General features: G+C 42.6%; 1 protein-coding gene across 1 annotated transcript in view; it reads right to left on the bottom strand.

Moving 5' to 3' along the window:
- The window catches only part of GRM1 (glutamate metabotropic receptor 1), a 423450-nt gene that overhangs the window by 7101 nt on the left and 388770 nt on the right, over positions 1-27579 (bottom strand). Inside the window, exon 8 of the mRNA XM_063443594.1 lies at positions 26370-27300. Coding sequence (XP_063299664.1) covers positions 26370-27300 — 931 coding nt within the window. The remainder of the gene's footprint in view (positions 1-26369; positions 27301-27579) is intronic.

The raw sequence follows: 27579 nt of genomic DNA, 5'->3' as shown, positions 1-27579 counted from the left end.
TTTTGTTAGGGACGGGGGCAGATAAAACAGGTGCATTGATCAAGGCTTGTTTCAAGGTTTGGAAGGCTGTTTCACAGGCGGGAGACCACAGGACTACTCTAGGTAAATTCTTCTTTGTCAAATCTGTCAAGGGTTTGGCGATGGCGCTGTAGTCAGGGACAAATCTCCTGTAGTACCCTGCTGTCCCTAAAAAAGCTAACACTTGTGTCTTAGTGTGGGGTGTGGGCCAATTGGCTACGGCCTCTATTTTAGCGGGTTCTGGTCGTTGTTTCCCACAACCCACCCGGTGTCCCAAATACTGGACTTCAGCCATGCCAAAGTTACACTTCTCCGGCTTTAGAGTTAGGCCGGCGGCCCTAATCTGATCCAACACAGTCTCTATGTGTTGTAGGTGTTCCCCCCAAGTCTCGCTATAGATCGCAATGTCATCCAGGTATGCGCAAGCGAAGTCCTGGAAGCCATCAAGGAGGCGGTCCACTAAGCGCTGAAAAGTAGCTGGGGCGTTTTTCATCCCGAAAGGCATGACCTTAAACTGGTATAGGCCAAACGGGGTGACAAACGCCGACTTAGGGATAGCGTCCTTGGCCAGGGGAATCTGCCAGTACCCCTTGCACAAGTCAATGGTGGTCAGATAGCGTCCCCTGGCAATGCGATCCAATAGCTCGTCTACTCGGGGCATGGGGTATGCGTCTGTCACAGTTCGGTCGTTGAGGCGTCGGTAATCGACACAGAACCGGGTCGTCCCGTCCTTTTTGGGGACTAGGACGACGGGAGATGCCCAGGGACTGTCGGATGGCTCTATAACCCCTAGTTTTAACATTTCCTGAATCTCCTTCCTCATCTCTTCTTTTACAGCCTCGGGAATTCTATAGGGAGTTTGTCGGAGCGGGGCTTGTCCTGGGGTTTCTACGTAATGGGTCGCTACAGGTGTGTAGCCTGGCTCCTGGGAAAAGGTTAATCTCTTTTCAACTAGTAGTTGCTGGAGTTGTTCTTGTTCTGTGGGAGTTAATCGCTCCCCTAGCTGTACTGTATTAAGCAGAGTTTTGGACTCGGGGTTGGCTAATAGATCAGGGATGGGGAGACTGTCAGGGTCCTCAGTGGCGGGGATGCATATGGCGGCTATGTCTTCGGGCCGTTCTTGGTATTCCTTTAATAGGTTTATATGAAAGGACTTCTGTATCTTTTCGTCCTTGCTACTGGCAATGATATAGGTGGTGTCACAGACCTGGGCTACTACTTTGTAGGGGCCTTGCCAGGAGGTCTGCAATTTATTTCCTCGAACGGGTTTAAGCACTAGAACTTTCTGTCCTACCTGGAATGTTCTCAGCCTAGCGTTCCGATCGTACCAATGTTTCTGCCGACCCTGGGCCGCATGGAGATGATCCCGGGCCATCCGGGATAACTGTTCCATACGGTCCCGCATTTCTAGCACATATGGTACGATGGGGACACCTTCGTGTTCCGTCTCTCCCTCCCAGTGCTCTCGGATGAGGTCGAGAGGGCCTCGCACCCTCCGTCCATAGAGCAGTTCAAAGGGAGAGAACCCAGTGGACTCCTGCGGCACCTCCCGATAAGCAAACAGGAGGTGTGGCAAAAATCGCTCCCAGTCTCTGTATTCCGCCGTAAAGGTCCGTAGCAATTGCTTTAGGGTACCATTAAAGCGTTCACAGAGACCGTTAGTCTGGGGGTGGTACGGTGAACTAAGTAGGGGCTTAATACCACAGACCTTCCACAACTGCTGGGTTAAGTCTGCGGTAAACTGGGTCCCTCTGTCCGACAAGATTTCCTGGGGAAATCCTACTCTGGTGAATATCCCGACTAGCGCACTAGCGACAGTGTCAGCCTGGATATTCGTCAGAGCGACGGCTTCTGGGTAGCGGGTGGCATAGTCCACCACGGTAAGAATGTATTTCTTACCAGAGGGACTGGGGTTAGGTAGGGGTCCTACTAGATCGACTGCCACCCTGCTAAATGGTTCCTCGATCACAGGCATAGGGGACAGTCGGGCTTTCGGATGATCCCCTCTCTTCCCCACCCTCTGGCATACATCACACGTGCTACAGTAACGGCGCACGTCCTTCGAGATTCCTGGCCAAAAGAAGGTCTGAGTGATTCTGTATGTTGTGCGGTTACCCCCTAGATGTCCTGCTAACGGAATGTCGTGGCCAATTCGGAGAAGCTCCAATCGGTACTTTCTAGGTACCACTAATTGGCGCTTCTGCGAAGGAGCACAGCCTCTCTTCCTGCCTTCGGTTAACCTGTATAATCGGTCCCCTTCCCATATAAAACGTTCCCGCTCATCCCCTCTATTGTCAGCTAGTTCTCGGTACTTTCGGAGGGTGGGGTCCTGTCTAGTTTCCCTCCCAAACTCCTCTGGGGTGTCCCAAGCTAGCGGTCTATCTGTAGTGTCATTGCTAGGTGTCTGTCGGTGGCTTACCTGGGTCTCCCGACCTGTTGGCGGATCGTCCTCGATACGGGTCTGTGAGCGGGTGGTCACGGGGCAAGCCGCAGCAGTAGTGGGTAAAAAGGCCGAGGCTAGAGGGCCAATATCATTGCCCAACACGACCTCAGCGGGTAGGTTGTCCATAATGCCCACCGTGGTCTTTCCTGACCCGACTCCCCAATCCAAGTGTACCCGGGCGGTGGGTAAGCGAAAAACAGCCCCCCCTGCGACCCGAACAGCAACAGTACGGTTAGACACAAGTTCTGGTTTCACCAGATGCTTTTGTATTAAAGTGATGGTAGCGCCAGTGTCCCTTAGGCCTTGTGCTATCTGTCCATTTACACGCACCTCCTGACGGTGGTGCTGGCGATTATCTGGGGAAGCCGCTTGTATGGGGTTGGCCTCATATAATATTCCCAGGCATTCCTCAGGGCTCCCTTCAATTTCCAGGCAGTGAGCAGCAGCGGGGCGTGAAGATGGGCTTTCGTTGTTAGATGTGCGCCTCCAATTATTATTGGCTGATCCCAACGGGCAAACACGGGCAATATGTCCCAGGTTGCCGCAGCGATGACACGTCACTCTGTAGGATTCCCGGGGCTGGTTGTTAGACCCTTGAGGACGTGGAGGTCCTGGGGGTACCGGGGCCCGGAATTCTGTGCGTGCAGCGTATGTTGGGGTGCGGGCCTCTGTTCTAGGTGCTGGTCGTGTAGTACCTTGGCTCACTTTTCTCGTTTCCACATATTCGTCCGCTAGTCGTGCTGCCTCATTTAAGTTGGCTGGGCGGCGATCTCTCACCCAATCCTGTGTATCTGCCGCCAAATCTTGGAAGAAATGTTCCATCAAGAACAATTGTAGCACTTCTTCTCCGGTGTTAGCATTGCACCCTTGCATCCAATGTGATGCCACCCTTTGTAGCTTGTTTGCCCATTCCATGTGGGAGTCCGCTGCCTTCTTTTTGGACTCCCGGAAGCGACGGCGATATGCCTCTGGGGTGACTGCGTATCGGGTGAGTAGTGCGGCTTTCACCCGCTGATATTGTGTGATATCTTCGGCCGTGAGTGCCCGAAAAGCCTCATTTGCTTTTCCTGAAAGTTTTCCAGCCAGAATAGTAACCCATTGGTCTGGGGGTATCTGGTGCAGTGAGCACTGCCGCTCAAAATCTGCCAAATACCCATCAATCTCTTCCTCATTTTCTGCAAACGCTTTAAATGCAGTAAATGGTATTTTCCTCCCTGCAGCAACGGGAGGAGGAGTAGGAACTATATGTGTACTAGCTTGTTGCGCCAATACATGTTCCGTGTCTTGCCTCCTCTTAGTCTCGATCTCCTCTTTTGCGTTCTTGAACAGTCTGTCTACTAGCTCCGTGGTCTTTTCCGGATATAATGCTAATCTTCGCTGTACAATAGCAGTGAGTACATCGTTCTCGCTGACCGGTGCAATAGGTTCAGTTACCTCCATGGATCTATCCATTTCGTCCAGCTCCAGTAGGTCAGCTATCAGCTCTCTCCTTGGTCTGTTACTAGCACTCCTACCACGATTTTCCAATAGATCTTTCAGTGTGGGTCTTTTCAGCTTGGCATACTGAGACTCCATTCAGCACTTGCTCCTTGGGCAAAAGAACCATCCCACCGCTGCCAACCAATGTAACGGCTACCCAGATAGAGAGAGGGTTTCTGCCGTTGAGGACGTCCTTTTTCCCTGCAAGCTGCTGTGGAGAAGTAGGCTGATGTAATCCCATCCACGATATCCAGAGTGAGGAGCAGGTTCAGCTGTAAACAGGAGCAGAATAATATTCCCAAATAATCCCCTTCCAAGAACGAGACGAGGCTACGTTTTGAAGGGTCAAGATGAACTGAGGACTGGAACACCCAGCCTGCTTTTTATTAGAAATAGATACACACAGAACACTCCCAGGGGGAGGATGAAAACAACCAATAATACAGATGGTAACACCCCCACGTCTCCTCCCCTCAGATAACTACATAACCCAATTAAAATGTCCACATTTTTCCACCAGTTCTGGATGTACCCCAAAAACAGGGGGTACAGCTTTAAATCCGGTAGCGCTGGATAGCTCTCCTTCAGGGGGACAATATATCCAAAAATCACCCCATTCGGATGTACAGTTCGGGAGATATAACGTTCCAAAGTTTTGACCGACCGCACAGACCAACTAGCCGAAATTAGTTCCATGAGTTTTGGCCTTGCGGTCGGTCTCCGTTCGCACGGTAAAAGGGTATGATATTCTGGCCATCCATGCGAATCGCGGGGTTCGCTGGAATCCCCATAGATGATTGCATATAACTACCGAACGAGGGGACGTTCGGTAGTTTCCGTACGAACTTATGGAGGTCTGGAGGATTCAGCGGTGTTCGCCTGTTTGCGTATCCGTTTTCAGTTCCATGCGATTGCAGGCAAACACCGCTGTTCGCACACAAGATGGCCGCGAACACGTGGAAAGTCCCGAAATGGCGGCCACCTCTGCTTTACACGTGAAATTCGCACGGAACCAGACGAACAGAGAAATGGAGCGAATGGATGTGTAAATTGTAATTCCCTGGTTTGCTTCACATCCACCAGAGGTTGTTAGGGATCTGTTACAAGTACTATTCTTATCAGTTTAATCCCTGTTACGTCCCCTATCAGGGGACGTGTATATAAGGCATCGATTTTAGGAAGCGGGAGATGGAAAAAGATGCTTGGTCGGTCCTCCTACTTCAAATTTGGGGCACTGCGCATGCAATCTAATGTGCCACCAGATAGGAGTGGTGTGTTAGGTAGTCCCTCTCATCAGGCCTTTTTTAGTCAAATGTATCGCCCACTGTCAGTCCCTTCGGGATCCATCCCTCATTCATCTTAATAAAGGTGAGGTAATCTAGACTTTTTTGACCTAGGCGACTTCTCTTCTCAGTGACAATACCTCCTGCTGCACTGAAGGTCCTTTCTGACACTTGAAGCGGGGCAGGCCAGAAGTTCTATCGCAAATTGGGAAAGCTCAGGCCACAGGTCAATCCTGCACACCCAGTAGTCAAGGGGTTCATCGCTCCTCAGAGTGTCGATATCTGCAGTTAAGGCGAGGTAGTCTGCTACCTGTTGGTCGAGTCGTTCTCTGAGGGTGGACCCCGAAGGGCTGTGGCGATGCGTAAGACTTAAAATGCTCCGCATGTCCTCCATCAACAACACGTTTGTAAAGCGTCCTGTCCTTGCCGGCGTGGTCGGAGGAGGATTACTTTCACCTCTTCCCCTGTTAGATTCCCGTTGTGCTGGGACATCACCCTTATACGCTGTGTAAAGCATACTTTTTAATTGTTTTTGGAACTGCTGCATCCTTTCCGACTTGCCGTAATTCGGTAAAATTTCAGGCACTTTCTGCTTATACCGGGGGTCTAGTAGCGTGGACAGCCTTTTTATACGAGGGTCCCTTAACAGGCACGACAGCATGAAAGACCTCATTTGCACAAGGTTGGATGCCGAGCTACTCATTTCCCGTTCCTCGTCCTCAGTGATCTCTCTGAAGGTATGTTCTTCCCCCCAGCCACGTACAACACCACAGGTACCAGATAGGTGACAACGAGCACCCTGGGATGCCTGTTGTGGTTGGTCTTCCTCCTCCTCCCCAAAGCCACATTCCTCCTCTGACTCCTCTTCCTCACAATCCTCTTCCAGCGTTGCCGCAGGTCCAGCAAGCGATGCTGATAAGGCTGTTTCTGGTGGTGATGGTGACCACAACTCTTCCTCTTCACGCTCATCTACGGCCTGATCCAGCACTCTTCGCAGGGCACGCTCCAGGAAGAAAACAAATGGTATGATGTCGCTGATGGTGCCTTCAGTGAGACTGACTAGGTTTGTCACCTCCTCAAAAGGACGCATGAGCCTACAGGCATTGCGCATGAGCGTCCAGTAACGTGGCAAAAAAATTCCCAGCTCCGCAGAGGCTGTCCTAGCACCCAAAGAGCATACAAATACTCGTTAACGGCTTTTTCTTGTTGGAGCAGGCGGTCGAACATTAGGAGTGTTGAATTCCAACGTGTCGGGCTGTCGCAAATCAAGCGCCTCACTGGCATGTTGTTTCGCCGCTGGATATCGTAAAAGTGCGCCATGGCTGTGTAGGAACACCTGAAATGGCCACACACCTTCCTGGCCTGCTTAAGGACGTCCTGTAAGCATGGGTACTTATGCACAAAGCGTTGTACCACCAAATTACACACATGTGCCATGCACGGCACATGTGTCAACTTGCCCAAATGCAATGCCGCCAACAAATTTCTTCTGTTGTCACAAACCACTTTGCCGATCTCCAGTTGGTGCGGAGTCAGCCACTGATCCACCTGTGCGTTCAGGGCGGACAGGAGTGCTGGTCCGGTGTGACTCTCTGCTTTCAGGCAAGTCAACCCCAAGACGGCGTGACACTGCCGTATCCGGGATGTGGAACAGTACCTGGGGAGCTGGGGGTTGATGTGGAGCAAGACGCAGCAGCAGAAGAGGACTCAGTCGAGGAGGTTATGGAAGAGGATGGAGTAGGAGAAGTAAAGGAGGTGGCAGCAGACCTGCCTGCAAGTCGTGGCGGTGTCACCAACTCCTCTGCAGAGCCACGCATTCCATGCTTGGCAGCCGTCAGCAGGTTTACCCAATGCGCAGTGTAGGTGATATACCTGCCCTGACCATGCCTTGCAGACCAGGTATCAGTGGTCAGATGGACCCTTGCCCCAACACTGTGTGCCAGACATGCCATTACTTCCTTTTGGACAATCGAGTACAGGTTGGGGATTGCCTTTTGTGCAAAGAAATTTCGTCCCAATAGCTACAAATTTTTGGAATGCCTCAGACTCCACCAGCTTGTATGGTAAAAGCTGGCAGGCTAAAAGTTCAGTCAAGCCAGCTGTCAGACGCCGGCCAAGGGGGTGACTTTGTGACATTGGCTTCTTACGCTCAAACATGTCCTTGACAGACACCTGACTGTGGGCAGATGAGCAGGAACTGCTTAAGGCGAGAGTCGGAGGGGCGGATGGTTGAGAGGGGGCAAGGAGGACAGCAGTGGTTAACGTGGCTGAAGATGCTGGACCAGGAGGAGGATGGCGGCTTTCAGTTGGTGTGCTGCTTGTACTCATGTGTTGATCCCATAGGCGTTTGTGATGTGCGATCATGTGCCTTCGCAAAGCAGTTGTACCTAGGTGGGTGTTGGACTTCCCACGACTCAGTTTCTTTTGGCACAGGTTGCAAATGGCATCGCTGTTGTCAGAGGCAGACACACAAAAAAATGCCACACTGCTGAGCTCTGCAATGACGGCATTCTGGTGGTGGCAACAGCTTGCGTTGATTGGCGTGCTGTCTGGCTGACCCCGGGTGCCGATGCATGCTGTCTGACTGTGCCACTAGCTCCTTGCGAGGACCTCCCCCTGCTTCCAACTCGTCTCCTGCTCCTCCTCTCTGTCTCCCCATCTGAACTTTCCCCCTGTTCTTCTTCTCTTCTAGCGGGCACCCACATGACATCCACGGACGCATCGTCATCATCAACCGCTTCACTTGTATCTGACAACTCCGCAAAGGAAGCAGCAGCGGGTACAACATCATCATCATCACACCGTACGTGTGTAATGCTGCCTGACTGAGACATATCTCTGTTATCTACATCCTCTGGCAATAATGGTTGCGCATCACTCATTTCTTCCAACTGATGTGTAAATAACTCCTCTGACAGATCAAGTGGCGAGTGGTAACTTGAGAGGTGCCCGAAGCTAAGCTGGAGGAGGATGGTGCGTCAAGGTTCCGAGCGGAAGCTGTAGAAGATTGGGTGTCCTGTGTTAGCCAGTCAACTATGTCCTCAGAACTTTTCAAGTTCAGGGTACGTGGCCTCTGAACACTGGGCATTATTCTAGGGCCAAAGGGAATCACAGCACCACGACCACGACGGCCCCTGCCGGGTGGCCTGCCTCTGCCTGTCATTTTTTTTCTCGATTAGTGGTACTATGCGTGCAAGCTACTGTGACAACAGATATGAGTGGCACTGGTGTGACACTGTGCCCTGGCAGGCCCTGAAACGCACACTCGTGAAGGAAACTGACTGCTATTATATTACAGTCCAAAAAGTGTATATTTTTTTTAAATGCAAGCTATTGGGACACCAGATATGAGTGAGTGGTGGCACTGGGCAGGCCCTGAAACGCACACTAGTGAAGGAAACTGACTGCTATTATATTACAGTCCAAAACGTTTTTTTTTGTTAAATGCAAGCTATTGTGGACACCAGATATGAGTGGTGGCACTGGGCAAGTGGGCACAGTATACGCTGTGAGCCTGACACACACGCTGGCAGACAACTAACTGCTATTCAATCTATTACAGTCAAAATTGTATTTTTTTAAAAAAATGTACACTACTGTTACACCAGATATGAGTTGCACTGGTGTGACACTGTGCCCTGGCAGGCCCTGAAACACACACTCGTGAAGGAAACTGACTGCTATTATATTACAGTCCAAAAAGTTTTTTTGTTGTTAAATGCAAGCTATTGTGACACCAGTGAGTGAGTGGTGGCACTGGGCAGGCCCTGAAACGCACACCAGTGAAGGAAACTGACTGCTATTATATTACAGTCAAAAAAGTTTTTTATTTTTTAAATGCAAGCTATTGTGACACCAGTGAGTGAGTGGTGGCACTGGGCAAGTGGGCACAGTATATGCTGTGAGCCTGACACACAGGCTTGCAGGCAGGCAACTGCAATTACATTACACAGAAGAAGAAAAAAAAGCAGACTGATGTTCTAGCCCTAAAAAGGGCTTTTTGGGGTGCTGTCCTTACAGCAGAGATCAGATGAGTCCTTCAGGACTGTAGTGGACACTGAATACACTAGCCTAGCTATCAATTTCCCTATCAAATCAGCAGCAGCTACACTGTCCCTACTCTCACTAAGAATGCAGCTTCACAATGAATGTAAAATGGATGCTGTCCAGGAGGTGGGAGGGTCTTGGAGGGAGGGTCTGCTGCTGATTGGCTGGAATGTGTCTGCTGACTGTGAGGTACAGGCAGGGTCAAAGTTTACTCAATGATGACGAATAGGGGGCGGACCGAACAGCGCATGTGTTCGCCGTCCGCGGCAAATGTGTTCGCCGTCCGTGGTGAACGCGAACAAGCCGGCGAACAGTTAGGGACATCACTACTCACAGTATATGTATATATACAGATACTCATAAAGGTATATATATGTATACAAAGTGGGTACGAGATACCCCCTTCTACCTCTATTCTTCTCATATACTTTCTTTATTTATTTTTCAGTCAACCTTCTTTGAAAAGTCTTACCTTCTTTTATTTATTACCTGATGGTCTAGGGGTAACGCCTGTTGGTTTTGCGGCCTTTTTGCAGCATTTTCGGGTGATATTATGTATAATTGGGATGGCTCCGGTACCTGGAAGCCGCCATCTTGAAGTTTTTCACGCATTTGCGATAGGGCCGATTCGCGCATGTGCATGCGATCGGTCAGGTTGCACGGAATGATGTCATAGGTGACGTCAAGCACCTGGTACCCTAAGGATGTCCTGCATAGCCAGAGTTTTCGGTTTTGATGGTATTTCATTCATTACATATTTACTGAATTTCAGGTATGTTTCTTACCTTCTTAAAAGTTTTATTTCACCTCTTTTTTCTAAAATTGTATTTTTATGCTGCTTTAGTATATTCATATTAATTATTTGTTTCATAGCAATTTTCAAAATTGCTAAAATGGAGAAAGAGAGTTCATTCTTGTCAGGATCAGATATATCAGAAGCAAAGGTCACACTCCAAGAGTTATAGGTAAGCCATTCTTTTTTCTATTCAATGTATTACAAACAAAAGAGAGCAGATATTTATATATTATTTATCATGATTATAAACTATACAAGCACATATACAATACACTATATAAGAGAAAATACATATAAGATAAAAAAAACTAAGAGAGTTTGAAATATGGATAATGAATAATAGTCAAGAGTCTAAAAAGTATGTCCAAAAGAGTCTATGCCTGATAAATACAGCAAAAAGTCCTAATAAAACCTTGTATAAGAAGTCAATCACAATCTTGTCAGGGGAAGTATTCCTCAGTAACGTATGGACATGGGATATTCGTGAAATCCGTATGAAAAAAAATAAAAAGACAGAAAATAATGGTGCAGCAGTATATCCCAACAGGTACTAAGTACTATTTTGTAAGAGGTCTATATGGTCCTACTCACGTTTTCCAGAGCTATAAGAATATATCTAGTGTGGATGGCATACAGTGGTACAATCCCCACTTATGGGATACGTGAAGTTTTGTAGTAGATGGATATCTTGTTGGTATAAGGACCATATGAAATATAAAAGAAACAATAATAGTGCTCATTGTATAAAAGCCAGAGGTGAAATAATAAAATACCAAGTGGTTACTCACATTTTATTGAACAGGCAGACTGCTCAATGGATAAAGCTTGAGTGCTATAATCCCCACCAAGGATTCTTTGGAGTAAAATTCTCACTGGAACATTAAAAACTCTAGTGCCAGGTAAAAATAAATAAAAGAGTAAAATGGCTGACTCACAAGTTGAAAGTGGACAAAATACCTTTAATAAAATACAACAATTGCTGTATTTTCTCTTATATAGTGTCTTGTATATATGCTTGTATAGTTTATAATCAGGTTTTTTTCACCTGTGGCGCCGCCTCCCCTTTCACCTTTTTTTTTTTAGTTTTGTCTACTTTATAGGGCCTGTGAGGGAGCCCTATTATTCAGGTGTGCTGCCTTATATTTCTCTCTGTAATATCTAGTATATTAGCGCCGATCCTTTGTACATATTATTACCACAAATAGACCTGATGGCAACAAACAGGAAAGTAAAGCACTTCTTCTCCAAAAATCTCGATCCACAGGCCATAGGAAGAGATGCTCTGTCAAGCAGAAGTCTATTTAGCCTAGGATATGCATTTCTCCAACTCCACTCATTTTTCCCCTGCTGAGGAGGCTAAGACAAGAGAAAGTATCCATCATTCTCATAGCTCCTTTTTGGCCACGCAGACCATGGTTTCCACTACTGCTGAGTTTCTGCAAAGAAGAACCATGGCAGCTCCTGAAGGTTTCTTCTCTACTACAACAAGGTCCAGTTCTTCACCCAAATCCAGCCTCCCTCAATCTGATGGCGTGGGATTTGAGAAGGAAGGGCTGAAAGACAAAGGGTTTTCCCAATTGGTGATCAACACTCTACTGCAGGCAAGAAAGCATTCCACTTCCACCACATATTACAGAGTCTGGGATGTCTTTTCTACATGGAAATTGGCCAATCATGTAGAGATGCAATCAGCATCTAATAAAGATATTCTGGAATTCTTACAAACAGGATTAGATAAGGGTCTGAGTTAAAATACCTTGAAGATTCAGATTCAGCTTTTGCGGCCCTGGCTGACCATTAATGGGCTTTTGACACGGATGTGGCCAGAATCATGACAGCAGTATTAAAGATTAATCCACTGATTAAGCCTATTGGACCTCCATGGGACTTACCGTTGGTTCTAAAAGCACTGAAATCTCATCCTTTTGAACCACTAGAATCAGTTTCTCCTCATCTCCTCACCATAAAAACAGTCCTTTTGGTGGCCTTAGATTCAGGCAGAAGGGTATCAGAGCTTCACGCTCTATCAGCTAAAGACCCTTTACAGTCTTTCATAACGATAGAGTGATATTAAGAATAGTTCCCGAATTCCAACCTAAAGTTACTTCGCTTCCCACATTAATGAGGAAATTGTACTCCCAGCATTAAATTCAGAAGAACAAGATAAGAGAGAAGAATCCAATCTGACATCTATTGATGTGGTGAGATGTCTTTCAATTTATCTACAAATAACTTTCTCATGATAAATCTCTCAAAGGCTATTCATTATTCCAAATGGGGCCAGGAGAGGTCCAAAGTAGGGATCAGTAGGTGGATTGTCTCAGCTATTATCCAATCCTACAAAGCATCTAAAATGAAGATCACAGAGGGACTCAAGGCACACACGGCCCCTATCTTCATCCTGGGCAGCTGTGGCCAAAAGTTTCCCCAGAACCGATCTGCAAGGACGCCACTTGGTCATCAACAAACACTTTCATAAGACATTACCAAATTGATGTTAAGGCCGGTCAATTTGATTAGTTTGGTAAAACTGTTCTTTCTGCATCTAACTGATATGTTTGATTTACTTGCTGTGTTTCACGCTTGGTTTGCTAATACACTGGCATTACTTAATCTTGAGTCTCAGTTTTTTATTCCCTCCCTTGGTTATTGCTTGGGTATTACCCATTGTTGTGCTGCCATGGATATGGCCAGGAAAGAGTAAAATGTATTCATACTTACTGTCATTTTCTTTTCCTTGTCATAGGCCATGGCAGCACAGAGGTCCCACCCTGGGATATTGCTGGAAACAAGACTGAGGGAGGAGGGGATTAAATGGGGTACTTATACCTTTATTTTAATTAAGATCATTTCTAATTAGGGATAGGGAGGAGATACCCATTGTTGTGCTGCCATCGCCTATGACCAGGAAAAGAAAATTACGGTAAGTTTGAATAAATTTTCCGCTATATCAAATAGAAGGAATGCAAACTCAAGAAGTTCCATAAATATGGTATTTTACTTTTGTTAACTATATAAAACAAACAAAAAAATGTTTCTAAATAACCCACTTGGCGAATCTAATTTTTATAATAACATATGGTTGAATATCCCTGCTTAATAGTGATATTAAACACTCACAGCAGAAGTTCAGGTCACACTAGCAATAATTATAGTAATCAACAGCACAGCACTTTCAATCATGACATTTGGCAGTGATATCTTGAAATATACACTTGTAATTAACGTTTCTGCCATATATAATTAATATAAATATAGCACTGTCGAACAGATGTATTTAGTAGAGGTGAATATTAACATTTACAAGTTTTCTAAAAAAATAAATAAATAATGAGCATGTACATTCTGGTTATATATCTAATTTTGAAAATGTACAGTTTGGTTACAAATCTGAAGAATGGTATCTACAATCATTTAGAGATAATTCTAACTACAATCAAAAATAAAAATCGGAGTAGAATGGGGAAAACAGGTGTTCATAAATTATAATTAATTTTTAATACATATGTTCAAGTTAAAGGAACATTATAGGGTTAGGAACACAAACATGTATTTCTGACCCTATAGTGTTAAAAACCCTATCTACCCCCTCTGGTCTCACCTTGCTCTCCTAAATGTAGTAAATATGTACCTTTATTCTCATTCTGCTGGTGCTGGGTTTGACCCTTATTTGCCTGCTTGGTTGACATCATCAGAAGTGATTATCTGAGTCAATCACAATGCTTTCCCAAAGGAAAGTATTGGGTTGGCTGAGGGGAGTTTCAAGTCTCATGATGTCAGCCAAGGAGGTGGTCTGGGGGGTTGAGAGGGGGAGTCAATGGCCACCCTAGCAAATCAGCATCTACTCATAGAGATGCATTGATTCAATTCAATCTCTATGAGGAAAGCTCAGTGTTTCCATGCAGAGGGTGAAGATACTGAATGTCACAGTGTGCAGCACTGCCCCAGGAAGCACATCTAGTAGCCATCTGAGTAGTGGCCACTGGAGGTATCCCTATGCTGTAATGTAAACACTGCCTTTTCACTGAAAAGACAGTGCTTACAGCAAAAAGGCTGCTGGTACTGACTATACTCACCAAAAAACAACTACATTAAGCTGTTGTTGTCCTGGTGAGTATAGTGTCCCTTTAAGAATTATATCATATAGAAAAGGAGGGGCAATGTTTAGATTGGAACAATCACTATGGAAGCCAATAAATATTATTGATTTCTCTACTTTTAAAACATTGCCCCAGAACAAGTCATTACAAAATGCCCAAAGTGTCTCCATAACACAGATAACCCTTGTTAGAAAATAAGCACGCACTATAGTGACATGATGGAGAGAAATGCTTTATTTAAAAAAAAATAAAGGCTGCAAAGATTCTGAAGAATACTATACGATTGGCAACATACTCAAGCTGCAATTATTTATTTTTGCTGATTGATTTCTATTCTCAATTACTGAGGCAACACAGCTGGAAATTCATTCAGAAACTGCTTCCGACTCCAACACCATAATTTAACATTTCTATTAAAAACAGACATCTGTTCAGCCAGTTTCATATTGTGAAATAAAGTCTACTGTGTCCATGTCAAAGTAAGTCCACAGTCTATTAAAACTAAAGAATGAATGCCAAGCATAAGTTTATACATCAAATCCGAAATTCATCTTTTGTAGTGTTGTTATAGCAATACTGTTCATATTTGAAGATAAAACGCTAAAAAAGCCACAATAACATTGTTACACTGTGAATTTAATATTTCAAACATTTCATTTTTAAAATTATTAATTAAAATTATTCAAACATATAATTATCGATCAGAATGTGATAATGTGTGAATAATAGGGCACCTGTATGTATGATTAAACATTAATATATAGCAGTAATCCAGAAAATTACAGGATACATTTATGTTTTCCATTCATTCAACAGATAGCTCTGCAACCTTCAATTTGTAAAAGTCAATATACAAAATTGGCACAGCAGAACTATCACAGATACATGCACATACAACTCTCGTACCCAAAATAACTGCTTGTAGATTTCTCAACATGACCAATATATTGCATACTATTTGCTGGTAAAATAAATATGCAATTATTTAGACTTTTAAAACAATAGTATTTCTTTTAAACGAACACTAAGGAATTAGGAATATAAACCTGTATTCCTAACACTAGAGTATCTCTGCCCCCCCCCTCGATGTGCAGAAATAATTAATAAAATAAAAATGTTACTTACCTTTTTCCAATGCCAAGGCTCTCTAGGCACTACTCACCTCTTCACGTCCCGTGTCGTCCAGGAGAAGGCATGGCCACTTCTTCAATGTTCTACAGTGTTCCAACTCATTGCTTCTCACCAAGGAGCATTGGGGAGTTGATGCACATGGCTACAAAGGGCAGCACATCATCTAAGCTTCGCCAGAGGAAAGCATTGTATTCAATACTTTACTATGGTCATCCATGTCACATTATTATTATTGTTATTATTAGTAGTAGTAGTAGTATTTATGTAGTGCCAGCTTATTCCGCAGCGCTTTACAATAAAAGGGGAATTTACCAAATAAGACAATGACAAAATGTAACAGGAACAATAGGTAGTTGAGGACCCTGCTCAAACGAGCTTACAGTCTAGAGGAGGTGGGGTATAATTACACACAATAGGAAGGGTATTGAGATAAGCAGCAAATAGACATGGTGGGAAAGTAGCAGAACTGGAAGTGAGAGTGGAGTGTGGCCCTATAGGAGATAGCGAGAAGAAGGTTTGAGAGATAGAAGTTACTCTTGGAGGCCACGTGCAATCCTGAAAAAATTGATTTTGAGGGACTTTTTAAAATATTGACAACTAGGGTAGAGTCTGACAGGGGTAGGCAGGCTGTTCCAAAGGAAAGGAGCCGCCCATGAGAAGCCTTGCAGGCGTGAATTTGCAGTAAGGGTGCGAGCAGCAGACAGGAGAAGGTCGCCAGTAGAGCGGAGAGACCGAGAGGGGGCATACCTATGAATCAGTAAAGAAATGTAAGAGGGGCTAGAGTTAGTTAAAGCTTTATAGGTAATGGTTAGTATTTTAAATTGACACCTGCAAAGGACAGGAAGCCAGTGTAATGATCGACAGAGGGGTGAGGTGTGAGAGGAGCGACAGGAGAGAAAGATCAGCCTGGCAGCAGCATTCACCACAGATTGTAGGGGGGCGGTATGGCTTCTGGGGAGACCAATTAGGAAGGAATTACAGTAATCGATGCGAGAGATTACTAGAGCGTGAACAAGCTCCTTGGCAGCATCTTGCGTAAGAAAGTGGTGTATGCTGGCAATGTTTTTAAGTTGGAATTGACAGGTTTTAGCAACATGAGGCACAAAGGCGATGCCAGGATCAAAAGCGAAACCAAGACAGCAAGCTTGAAAGGATGGGGTGAGGCAGGTACCGTCAACCTGCAGGGAGAGTGAAGGAGGAGGATCAGTGTTATGAGGAGGAAAAATAAGAAACTCAGTTTTAGAGAGATTGAGTTTCAGAAAGTGGGAGGACATCCAGTCCGAGATAGAAGAAAGGCATTTGGTGACACGTTGTAGGACAGCAGGGGAGAGGTCATGGGCAGAGAGATATATCTGGGAGTCGTCAGCGTACAGGTGGTAGTGGATCAAAATGAATTAATGAGTTTGCCACAAGAGGCATTACAGAGAGAGAACAAAAGGGGACCAAGAACTGAACCTTGAGGGACTCCGACTGAGACAGGACGAGGATAAGAGGTGCTGTTGGAAAAAGAGACACTAAAGGAGCATTGGGAGAGATAGGAGGAGAACCACGAGGGGGCTGTGTCACAGAGACCAAGATATTGAAGAGTTATGAGAAGGAGGCCATGAACAGTGTCGAAGGCAGCAAAGAGGTCAAGAAGAATTAGTATAGAGTAGTGGCCTTTGGATTTGGCTCTGATTAGGTCATGTGTAACTTTAATAAGAGCAGTGTCAGTAGAGTGGAGGGAGCGAAAGCCAGATTGAAGAGAATCGAGGAGGGAGTTGGAATTTAAAAAGTGAGTCATACAAGTGAAGACAAATCTTTCTAGAAGCTTTGAGGAAAAAGGAAGCAGGGATATGGGACGATAGTTGGAAGTGGAAGATGGGTCCAGGGATGGCTTTTTTAGGATGGGTACGACAATAACATGTTTAAGAGGAGCAGGGGCAATGCCAGATGAAAGAGAGCAGTTTAGGATGTGTGTTAAGGATGGTACAAGACAAGGGGTGAGAGCTCTGATGAGGTGGGAAGGTACTGGATCAAGCGGACAGGTGGTGGGACGAGAGGAGAGGAGAAGCGCAGCCACCTCCTGTTCAGTAGCTGGAGGGAAGTCTTGGAGGGTAGGGATGGTATGGTCCAAGTGAGGTTGAGATAGACAGGGGAGAAGGGGGAGAATTCATTCCTTATCTGTTTAATCTTGTCAGTAAAGTAACATGCAAAGCTATCAGGTGAAAGATTAGTTTGTGGGGTGATCACAGCAGGGTGAAGAAGAGAGTTAAAAGTGTTAAAGAGATGCCTAGGATTGCGGGAGCATGCACTAATCAGAAAAGAAAAGTAGGGCTGTTTAGCAAGGGTGAGGGGTGCACTGTATGAACGCAAGACACATTTATAGTGTAGAAAGTCTGACAAGGTACAAGACTTCCTCCAGCAGCGTTTAGCTGAACGGGAGCATCTCTGCAGGTAGCAGGTTGACTTAGTGTGTCACGGTTGGATGCACGCCTTCCTTGAGGAGCGTGCTTGGAGTGGGGCTGCAGCATCTGGGGCAGAGGTGAGGGTAGCATTATGAGGAGATAGCCAGAGAGGGACAGGAGAAGGTAGGGATGGATGAGAGTTTGTAATGGAGATCAGCTAAGAGTTGCTGGAGGTCAAGAGAATGAATGTCTTTTATTCTGTCAGTGCTGCAGAAGCGCATCTAGTGACTTTCAGTAAGACATCAACTAGAGGTCTACAGTCTAAAAAAACGGTTACAATGTACCCAGACCGTTTCACTGTGATGAAAGCTCTTACCAATAACAGTAGGTATAGCTTCCACTCACATAATATATGGCAGGGCTGGGCAGATTTTGTTGACTACATCTACCAGCATTATGGCTGTAAGAGCAATATGGCTGTAAGAGCATTATGGGTAAAGTAGTCAATAACAACTGCAGTGCCGAAGGCTGCCTACCCTTATCATTTTACTCTGGGTCTTTTATGGCAAAATCATCCTTGAGAACCTTGATTGAAGGTGTATAAGGTTCCTTGTTTTATTTCTTTTGGTTTTTGGTTGTTTTTCTTTCTTGGAGATTAATACATCTGTTATCTCTGGGAGTTAATAAAATATCAGTGTAATTATGGCTCAGAGAGCCACCAAGTGGCAGATTGATCAAATTCCCAAGAGCTAGCTTTCCAGATTTGCAATTCTATATATTTCATACAGCTAACACTATACATTTAAACCTAGGGACTTTTTTATTTTAATCACTTTTCACTATGCACTAATTTATTTTCCCACTTTCTCACTTGATTCTCTTTTTGTTACGAGGAGGAAGGGTTTGCCAGTTTAGATTGGAGAGTGTCTATAGATGTAGTGGGATCTAATACGATCAAGGAATATCTGCAGGGATATTTTATTTAACTGGCACCCACGAAGGTGCTACAGGGAGAGTGTAACAGTCTGCTATTAGACCGTAGCGATATTAAATTAGTGTACATTTTGCTTACTATGTAGGACATTAGGGGGTATCTTTTTCTTTCTCCACCTATAACGATGATATGAACGGTAAAAGGCTGTTATAATCTTCTTCGTGATAGTCCTGATTGTGATTTACTATCTATAAGTATTTAGACAGATGTGAGCAATTGAGTCACACTTTAGTCAAACAGGCGCATATGTTGAAATTCTATGGACAGCACAGCTGATTGTTTCATTATCGAGAGGCAACTAGACCATATCTAGACAGACGTGAGCAATTGAGTCGCTCTTTAGTCGAACAGGTGCATATGTTGAAATTCTATGGACAGCACAGCTGATTGTTTCATTATCGAGCCCATATCCCTTATTTGGAGGAGGTGGGGAGGAGGCAACTAGATCAATTTATAAACTGTGAATGGCTCAATACCCCTATTTAAGTCTTTATCTAACCATCTCAATGTACTAAGACAGACAGTATCTATTAAATATATTGAATATTTGTTGCAGCAATACTTAACTCTATTAAGACACGTTGTAGTTAACCTTTGAAAGTATAAAGGACTTGATCAGCACTGAGCCAACAGCTCTAAGGGGACCTGGACTACACTACTATGTTGTATTTCCCTTTTAGTCTTATATTGATAGGCTACGATTTTGAACCCTTTACCTTACATTTTCCTCTTCTACTCTATTTAAGGTATACCCTAGATACATTATATCTACATAGTAGCTACTTTCATGTACTACTGCTATATTGTTTTATGGCAGGATATAGGTTTGATAATCACTTTCTATATATTCCTCCATAATACTAACCTCTTAACCTCCAATTCTAACCCTTTAACAACTTAACCCTTATTTTCTTACCTTCAACACGTTGATATAAGCCTATCTTTCCAAGGTCTAATTATGACTACATTATAAGAGACTTTTTCTGGGAACAGATTAATATGATATATATATATATATTTGTAAATTGAGAGACTGTATGCTTTTATAGACAATCATTGCCATAAGCAATGTGTCTTTCTCTGCTTTTATAAGTGGCACTAGTTATGGGTAATACATTTTGGTAAAGGTTAATAAAGCCGGTTGGTTTACCCATTTGATACATACCTATTGTCATTTCATAACATCTAGATAGGATCCTCCTCCTCCCCATCTATGGTTATATGTTGCAAGTTAATTATATCAACCAATTATTTTCTCATACCTAAGAGGGATTTCTCGAGAGAGATTTTCCATATTCTTTGTCTTCTACATTTAAACCTACCCTTGTCTTACAGTTGTCCCGGTCGCCTTTGAGATTTTTGCATTTTTAGAAAAAGAAATGCCCATTTGACATTTAAAGAATAAAGATTATGAAAGCAAAATTAAATTGGTTAATATTCTTCACATGGCGACTAGCAGAAGAAGCATTGTTGTTATCATGGGAATCTTTACCCAGCAACTGTGGGTTACAACTGCATTCCTACTGTGAAAAGGCTGCATTCCTACTGTTGATTAGGTATGGATGTTACACAGAAGAAGCGGAATTTATTACAATATATAAATATAGATTTTTTTACTGCTCCTCCTTTTTTTCCCCTCTATTGCTCACTTCTCACTTGATCTATGAATAAAATCAACATTTAGTAACTGTCCCTTACCATCAATTATCTTTTTTTCTTATCAATCGTCTCATTTTCAGGCACCATGGGCACAATTCCGATTCACAAATCAATTGAACATGCTTGTTAGCTGTGCAATTTGTTTGGTTTGTTATTCAGCTACATTTTGGCTCGGAGATCAGGAATGCGTATGATCACCCAATGGCCCTAAATGCAGATGCATTTTGTCAGTTTGACACAAAGCGAACCTCCGAGTCTCCTACATTGCCCTTGGATCACTGGAGGATTCATTTTGCCACATAGAATTTAGCTTTTTTTGCCAGGATGGAGACATCTTTTCGTTTGTTTCCAAATACCTCCTAAAGTGTTCAGATTATTAATGATAAACTTTTTATTGATCGCTGTAAGAGGTAGAGACTTTGGGATAGCTTTAAGAATATTGATAGTTGTAAATCATTTAACGGAGCTTTATGTGCTGTCATATGGTATGAATAATAAGGATATTATACCATCTAGAGTAAGAGGTCTGCATATGTTTTAGGAATAAAATTTCCAATGCCCTACAGCCCAAGACTGGAAAGGAAATTATGGGGAGTTGTAGTTTTGTCCAATCTGCAGGTAAATGTATGTATGGATCCTTATTTCAAAAAAGATCTTGTGGATGTTCTTTGGGCGTGACAATGTGATAGATATTTTCAATATCTCTACCAATTACTAAAAATGTTGGTTGATTATTGTACAGATTGGCACATGAATGTATCTATTTTAGATGGGAAACGATGACATGTGACTTTCTTTTGTTCTCTTAGATTAAAATAAAATTGCCTCTTACCAATTTGTTTTTAGAAAATATAAAAATAATTGCGTTTATTTTATATGATTCTAGTAAAAATGTGGGTTGTTTCACTGATAATGGCTTCGACTGCATTTTATTTTAGGAAAAATTTTAATGCGAAATAAGAAAATAAGTACTGGAGTAGTATAGTAGCATTTAATCACATAAACTGTTATATGAATGTATGCTTAAAGGACCACTCTAGTGCCAGGAAAACATACTCGTTTTCCTGGCACTAGAGTGCCCTGAGGGTGCCCCCTCTGGGTATTCTTTTGTAGGCACCACCATCTTCAATTCTCTAAGATGGCTAGGTGTGTTGTATAGATGACAGCCCTAGTAATGGGGAAACAAATGGGCATGCATGAAATACAGGCTTTGCAAATGCTAAATAGGGTATTAGGCACTTCCAATGATCTCAGTTGACTCTCTGGATTGCAAAAGTCATCTCCACTTTTCCTTATGTATAACTTTGGAATTAACAGGGCCAACTAAAGAGTGTGTATGGGACGTGCTAATATAAAAGAGTGACAGATCAGCTTTAATACATATTTGCATTATATATGTATTATATATATATTGTTATTATATATTAACAATGCAATGATTTGTGGACCCAAGACATACTTGAAAACGAGAGAAATGTCAATGTATCTTTCCTGGTAAAATATTTTATAAATATTAATTCCCATCAATGCAGCTTGTTAATTTAAATTCTATGTAGGACATTTAATTGCCTTAAGAGAATGCCAATAAATTATATCCATTTCCTCCGTTGCTGTATCACATTACTTACTGTGGAGAACAGAATTACTCAAATATATATTTCTGTATTTCTCCTGCTCTCTCTTGCAAATTGCTATCAATGTAATTTATTTCCTCTTCAACGTACACTTGAAGATTCTATTTATGTAAGCTAATTGACTTGGGGAGACTATATACTTTGTATTAACTACATATAACCTCGTATAAAGTGACTCAGGTATTAGCAATCCCCCATGTGGATCTGTAAAGAATATTACTAGCAACACATCTCGTCTCATCTCACTGAGGTTCTGTGTTCTTATCTCTGATAAGCAGAGCAGGATTAACCATGAGGTGACCTCAGGAAGCCCAAGCCAGCACCCTGCCTAGAGCCCTGTAGGATATCAATCCATCTCTACTGGTAAGAGCTGTTAATCGAGAGTTTTTGGGCAGCCAGACCACTGCACATGTTTTAGAACTTCAGTTAGCATGACACAAGCATATCACGATAAGACATATATTCCACATACATAATGGGGAATCTGTTTCAAATTATTTCGTCGTGTCAAAATTTGCCATACTTTTTAGGTCACTGGTTCCCAACCCAGTTCAAGACACACCAACAGTCCAGGATTTAGACATATCCCAACTCTTTTTCATTGAGTATACTGACAAAATATGTACTGTTGGTCAGGGTTGGAAACCACTGCCGTAGACTAACCTTGCCAGTCAGAGAGAAAGCATTAGAAGATGGATATTTTTGGGTCACAAATGTCTCTACATTAATATCATAATAATAGTCATTCAACTATTGCAATACACATGTTAAAAAGTCATAGTATGAAACAATGATATTAAGAAATCAATATTACCACCTAAACAACAAAGCAATACATGCAACTTTTTGTACACAGTTATAAAAATAACAATGCTGTATTCAAAACTATATTCAATATCAGCATTTTTTCCAGTATGCATATTGAATTTGCACAGTCTTCTCTCGTGTAGTACTGAATAAACAAATATTTGTTCTACCTAGCAATTTCTATAAATACACATAAATTAATTTACAGTGGGAAACTTGACAATGGTAATTTCAGTATCGTGTTTTTTGTACACAAACATTGAGAGCTGAGGTGGATATGGCTCTATAAAACTTTGTCTAGTTAAGCCAACAAGTGTCCTAGTTTGACTGTGATGCCCATTGCAGGTAATGTTCATGGTTCTTTTGAAAGTTAAATCAAAGCCTCCTGTTACTCTGTATCTATTATTACTTTTATAGGAGGTATTTATGGTTGGGACTTAGGGATTTATTACTCATCTCCTTATAGTGCACTATATTAAAGCTGATAATTAGGGGTGAGTTGTTGATGCCATATGGCATAATGTTTCCCTACCTATCCATACCCCTCTATTGACAGGCATAGAATTCTAGTATCATTTGTATATACTTTATTTCGCTATTCAGCAGTATTTTTATGTATATACTTCATTTTGATATCTAGCAGCATTTTTTTCATGTTTATGGGTCTATAGTGATACCTACAGCGGTTCACAGTGACACCTACAACCCATAGCCAGGATTGTAATCTTAGACACTACCGCTATAGTTATTTCCAGAGATGCGGTTAGTCTCAATTGACTTTTGAATCTGACCACATTTGTTCTTTTTGTTGTTTGATTTTTCATATATGGGGTTATGCCCCTCCTTGAGACATCTGGAGTCTCAAATTGGTACACCAGTCTCTGAGTAGACATTTGGCATTACTCCCTCGGGTTCACCGGGGTTGTTTGCACAGGTGCACACCCGGAGACATTGAACTTTCTGTTCTTCGTTTTTTTGAAAGTTAAATCAAACAAGGTCTTCTGCAGATGGTGGTCTGGCTCTGGAAATAGTACTAGCAATGGATTTTACAAGTTTACAAATCGTTTCATGCAAGACACAGGTGCGATATGACAATAATACTGATTAAGGTCAAGTAGTGCTCAACATTTTACCATTATCACTAAACAGTTCTAATTGGTTACTATTTTCTGGATTAGACTTTTTGGTCATCAGCTGTGCTACTCCAGTCAATATGTGAACCTTACAATCAAAATAACCATATAAGTCATTCAAAATGCATAACAGCATAAAAAAAATATAGCCTTATAAAGAAATAAACTATACATTCAAACAAGTAATTCACAAGTTGGTTCACAGTGGTAAGAATGCATAATATTTAAAGGGACTCTATAGTGCCAGGAAAACAAACCCGTTTTCCTGGCACTGTAGAATCCTACCGTGTCCTTCTCCCTCACGACCCCCTCCTGCGTGGATGAAAGGGTTAAAATTCCTTCAGTTTCAATCAGTTACCTGAATCCAGCACCAATGTCCCACGGTGCTGGGTCAGGCTCTGCCCAAGCTCCTCCCCTGCCGAGGTCAGCCTGTGGGGGAGCCCTGATACGCATGCGCGGAAATTCCCAATATGAAAGCATTATTCAATGCTTTCCAATGGGGAAAAAGCTGACGCTGGAGGTCCTCATGCAGAGTGTGAGGACATCCAGCATCAGATAACTGACCAAAGGTCCGTTTCAATTCTGGAAGTCCCTCTAGTGGCTGTTTGGTAGAGAGCCACTAGAGAAGGAGTTAACCCTCAGAGGTAATTATTGCAGTTTCTCGGAAACTGCAATAATTACCACTGCAGGGTTAAGGGACATGTGACATTGCACCCAGACCACTCCAATGGGCAGAAGTGGTCTGGGTGCCTACAGAGTCCCTTTCAGTTAAAAAAAAAAAAAAGGGTTAACAAATTAAATATATAATTTGACAATAACAAATCTCATAAAGAAAATATAAACAAGCAGTTCTTGTTCATAATCTGTTCTCATCTTCATTGGTTTGTCAGTTTTATTATTTATCTATTTGTCTCATTCCCCCCATGCCCTTTTAGATGTCTAATTTCCTCCTCCAAGCTCCTCCACCTTTCTCATTTTACTCTCCCCAAGCAGCTCTGTGCATCCCATTTCCCCCCAGCCCCTCCATGAGTCTCAGTCCCTCCCCCTAGCTCCTCCATGTGTCTCATTCCCCCCAGCTTTTCCATGTGTCTCATTCCCCCAGCACCTACATTTGTCTCATTCCTCCCCCTAGCACCTCCATGTGTCATTCCCCCACAGTCTCATCCATGTGTCTCATTCCGTCCACAACCTAGCCCCTCCATGTGTCCCATTCCCTCCCCCCCAGTACCTCCTGTGTTCTGACAGGACGTGCTCTCTGACAGTCAGACTACGTTCCGCTTGGCCACACTACACACAGGAGTAACACAGCACAACGCTCCCCTCCTGCCAGTCAACCTTTGACCACATGGCACCAGTCGGTGTGGCTGTGCATTGGCTCTGAAGGGCAGCAGCTGGACCCCATGGAGTGACAAGCCCCATTGCACTAAAACAGCTGCAACCCCTGTGACCTCTTACAGTGCATCTGCAAAACTGGAGACATGTCAGTTGGGAATTAAAATCTAAAATAAATGAATGACTTAATATGTATATTATGAAACCTTTGAGGTTTTACATATTTTTTCCCAACATATTTTTGTGGGAGAAAGTACAATTTATCATATTGTAGTAATGAAGAAACACATAATGCCATTTATTTCAACACGAGTTTGCAAGGGAATTGTAACCACATTTAATATTCAGTCAGAAAAAAAAATAGCTTAATTCATTAACTGCGACTTGTCATATTTTTTTTTATATTTGTTAATTAAAACTTGCCTAGATATTAATAATACAGTTTACTGCTGTTGCTGGCATGATATACTGATGGAATATAAATAGATTTTTTAAATTTTTTTATTCCCAGCTAAATAAAAAAAAATGACTAGTGGAAAAAAATGTTAAGTTAAAAGGATTTTAAATATTGCATCAATTAGTTTATTTGCTCAACTTACTTTGTAAATATAGATAATACACTAGTCGTGGTAAAGCGGTTAGATCCTGTACCAAACATAAATTTGCATAATTTTATAGAAAATATATGGAAGTTGATATAAATTTATCTGTGACAACCACTTCAGACATTAGAAACATTTTAACAATTTTTGAATAATCCATAAAACAATTCATTAGCGCCATGTAGAACAAAAATAATAGGTATAAAGCACACAAATAAACACAATGCAGTAATAAAAAGATATTATTGAGAGCGAGGCAGTCATTCTTCTACAGGTCCACAAATCAAATGCTTGTCAACAGATATTTCATAATTTATGAGTCCGTGTCAAAAAAAATCCTTGTAATAAAAATGTATTTGGAAGCAGCAACATTTCCATGGGAATAAGAAAAATCAACAAATCTAACATAGTAAATTTTCTTTAATAATTTTGCTATACAATATATTGACTGGAGTAGCTACTCGGAATTTTCATGGTAGAGGGGTGGACAGAGGAATTGATAAAATTAGAGATTCTGTACTCACTTTGTATTTCCTGCTATGGGTTTCTTTCTTCTAAAAATACTCAGGAAAGTATTTGATCTGCAAGGTGTTTTTCCATCCCCGACATGCATGCGCACTACATCAGAGGTGGTGAAGGCGCTACGAACATTCCTTTCAGGTTTGGCAATAATTATATACATCTTGGGAGTGAACATGCAGCCCAGGGCAACGGTTACACTAAGGCTGACTGCAAAGGAAGTAGTGATAATCTTGTAGTTGCTCCCAAAGTAAATTGGGACAAATGCTAACCAGATAATACAAGTAGTGTACATGGTGAATGCAATGTACTTCGCTTCATTAAAATTAGCTGGAACATTGCGAGTCTTGAAGGCATAGTATGTGCAACTCATGATGAGAAGTCCGTTGTAGCCTAACGGGGCTACTACTCCTAGATTACTAGTATTACAGATCAAATAGACATCCTTAATGCTTGGATAAGAGAGGATGGGCATTGGGGGTTCCATAATAATTAATGTAACCACCAATGTAAGTTGTAAGCTGATTAGTACAGAAGCAATGATCACTTGAGCACATGCACTCATGAAACGGGGTTTGCGCGTGCAGATCTTCTTCTTGCTTCCTGCTAGTATACGGGCAATACGATTGGTTTTGGTCACCAAAGCGGAGTAGCACATGGCTGAGGACAGCCCAACTAAAAGGCGCTGCAGATAACAAGAGGTGGTGGTTGGTCTGGCTATTAATGTAAAGGGACAAATATAGCCGAGAAAAATACCAGCAAGTATAATAAAGCAGAGCTCTCGGCTTGAGGACTTAACCACAGGTGTGTCCCTGTATAGTATGAAGATCAAGGTGACAAACATTGTAATAAGGATTCCAACACAAGAGAAGGCCACGGCAATCATAGATTCTATATCGCTCCATTCTAGATATTTGACAACTATGGGTTCACAACCTGCAGAAAAAAAACCCAAGAAAAAACGTGTTAAAATATTTTATATTAACCAACAAAAATGTTCTTGGCAGTCTACCCTGTTTTCAGTCATGGAGAAAAACCAACTACAGAAGCAGAAATAAGGTGAGTTAAGCTGGTGACAAATGGCATTGTCCTGGGAAAGAAAGCTCTGGGACTTATGTATGTACTGAAGAGGTATGTATTTATTATTATTTATTATTGGCATTTATATAGCGCCAACATATTACACAGCGCTTCACAATATTATAAGAGGGGGAT

Source organism: Pelobates fuscus, chromosome 2 (assembly GCF_036172605.1).
Source record: "Pelobates fuscus isolate aPelFus1 chromosome 2, aPelFus1.pri, whole genome shotgun sequence".
NCBI classification, from domain to species: Eukaryota; Metazoa; Chordata; class Amphibia; order Anura; family Pelobatidae; genus Pelobates; species Pelobates fuscus.
Note: the sequence above shows the minus strand (reverse complement) of the source record. Positions and strands in the feature narration are given on the sequence as shown.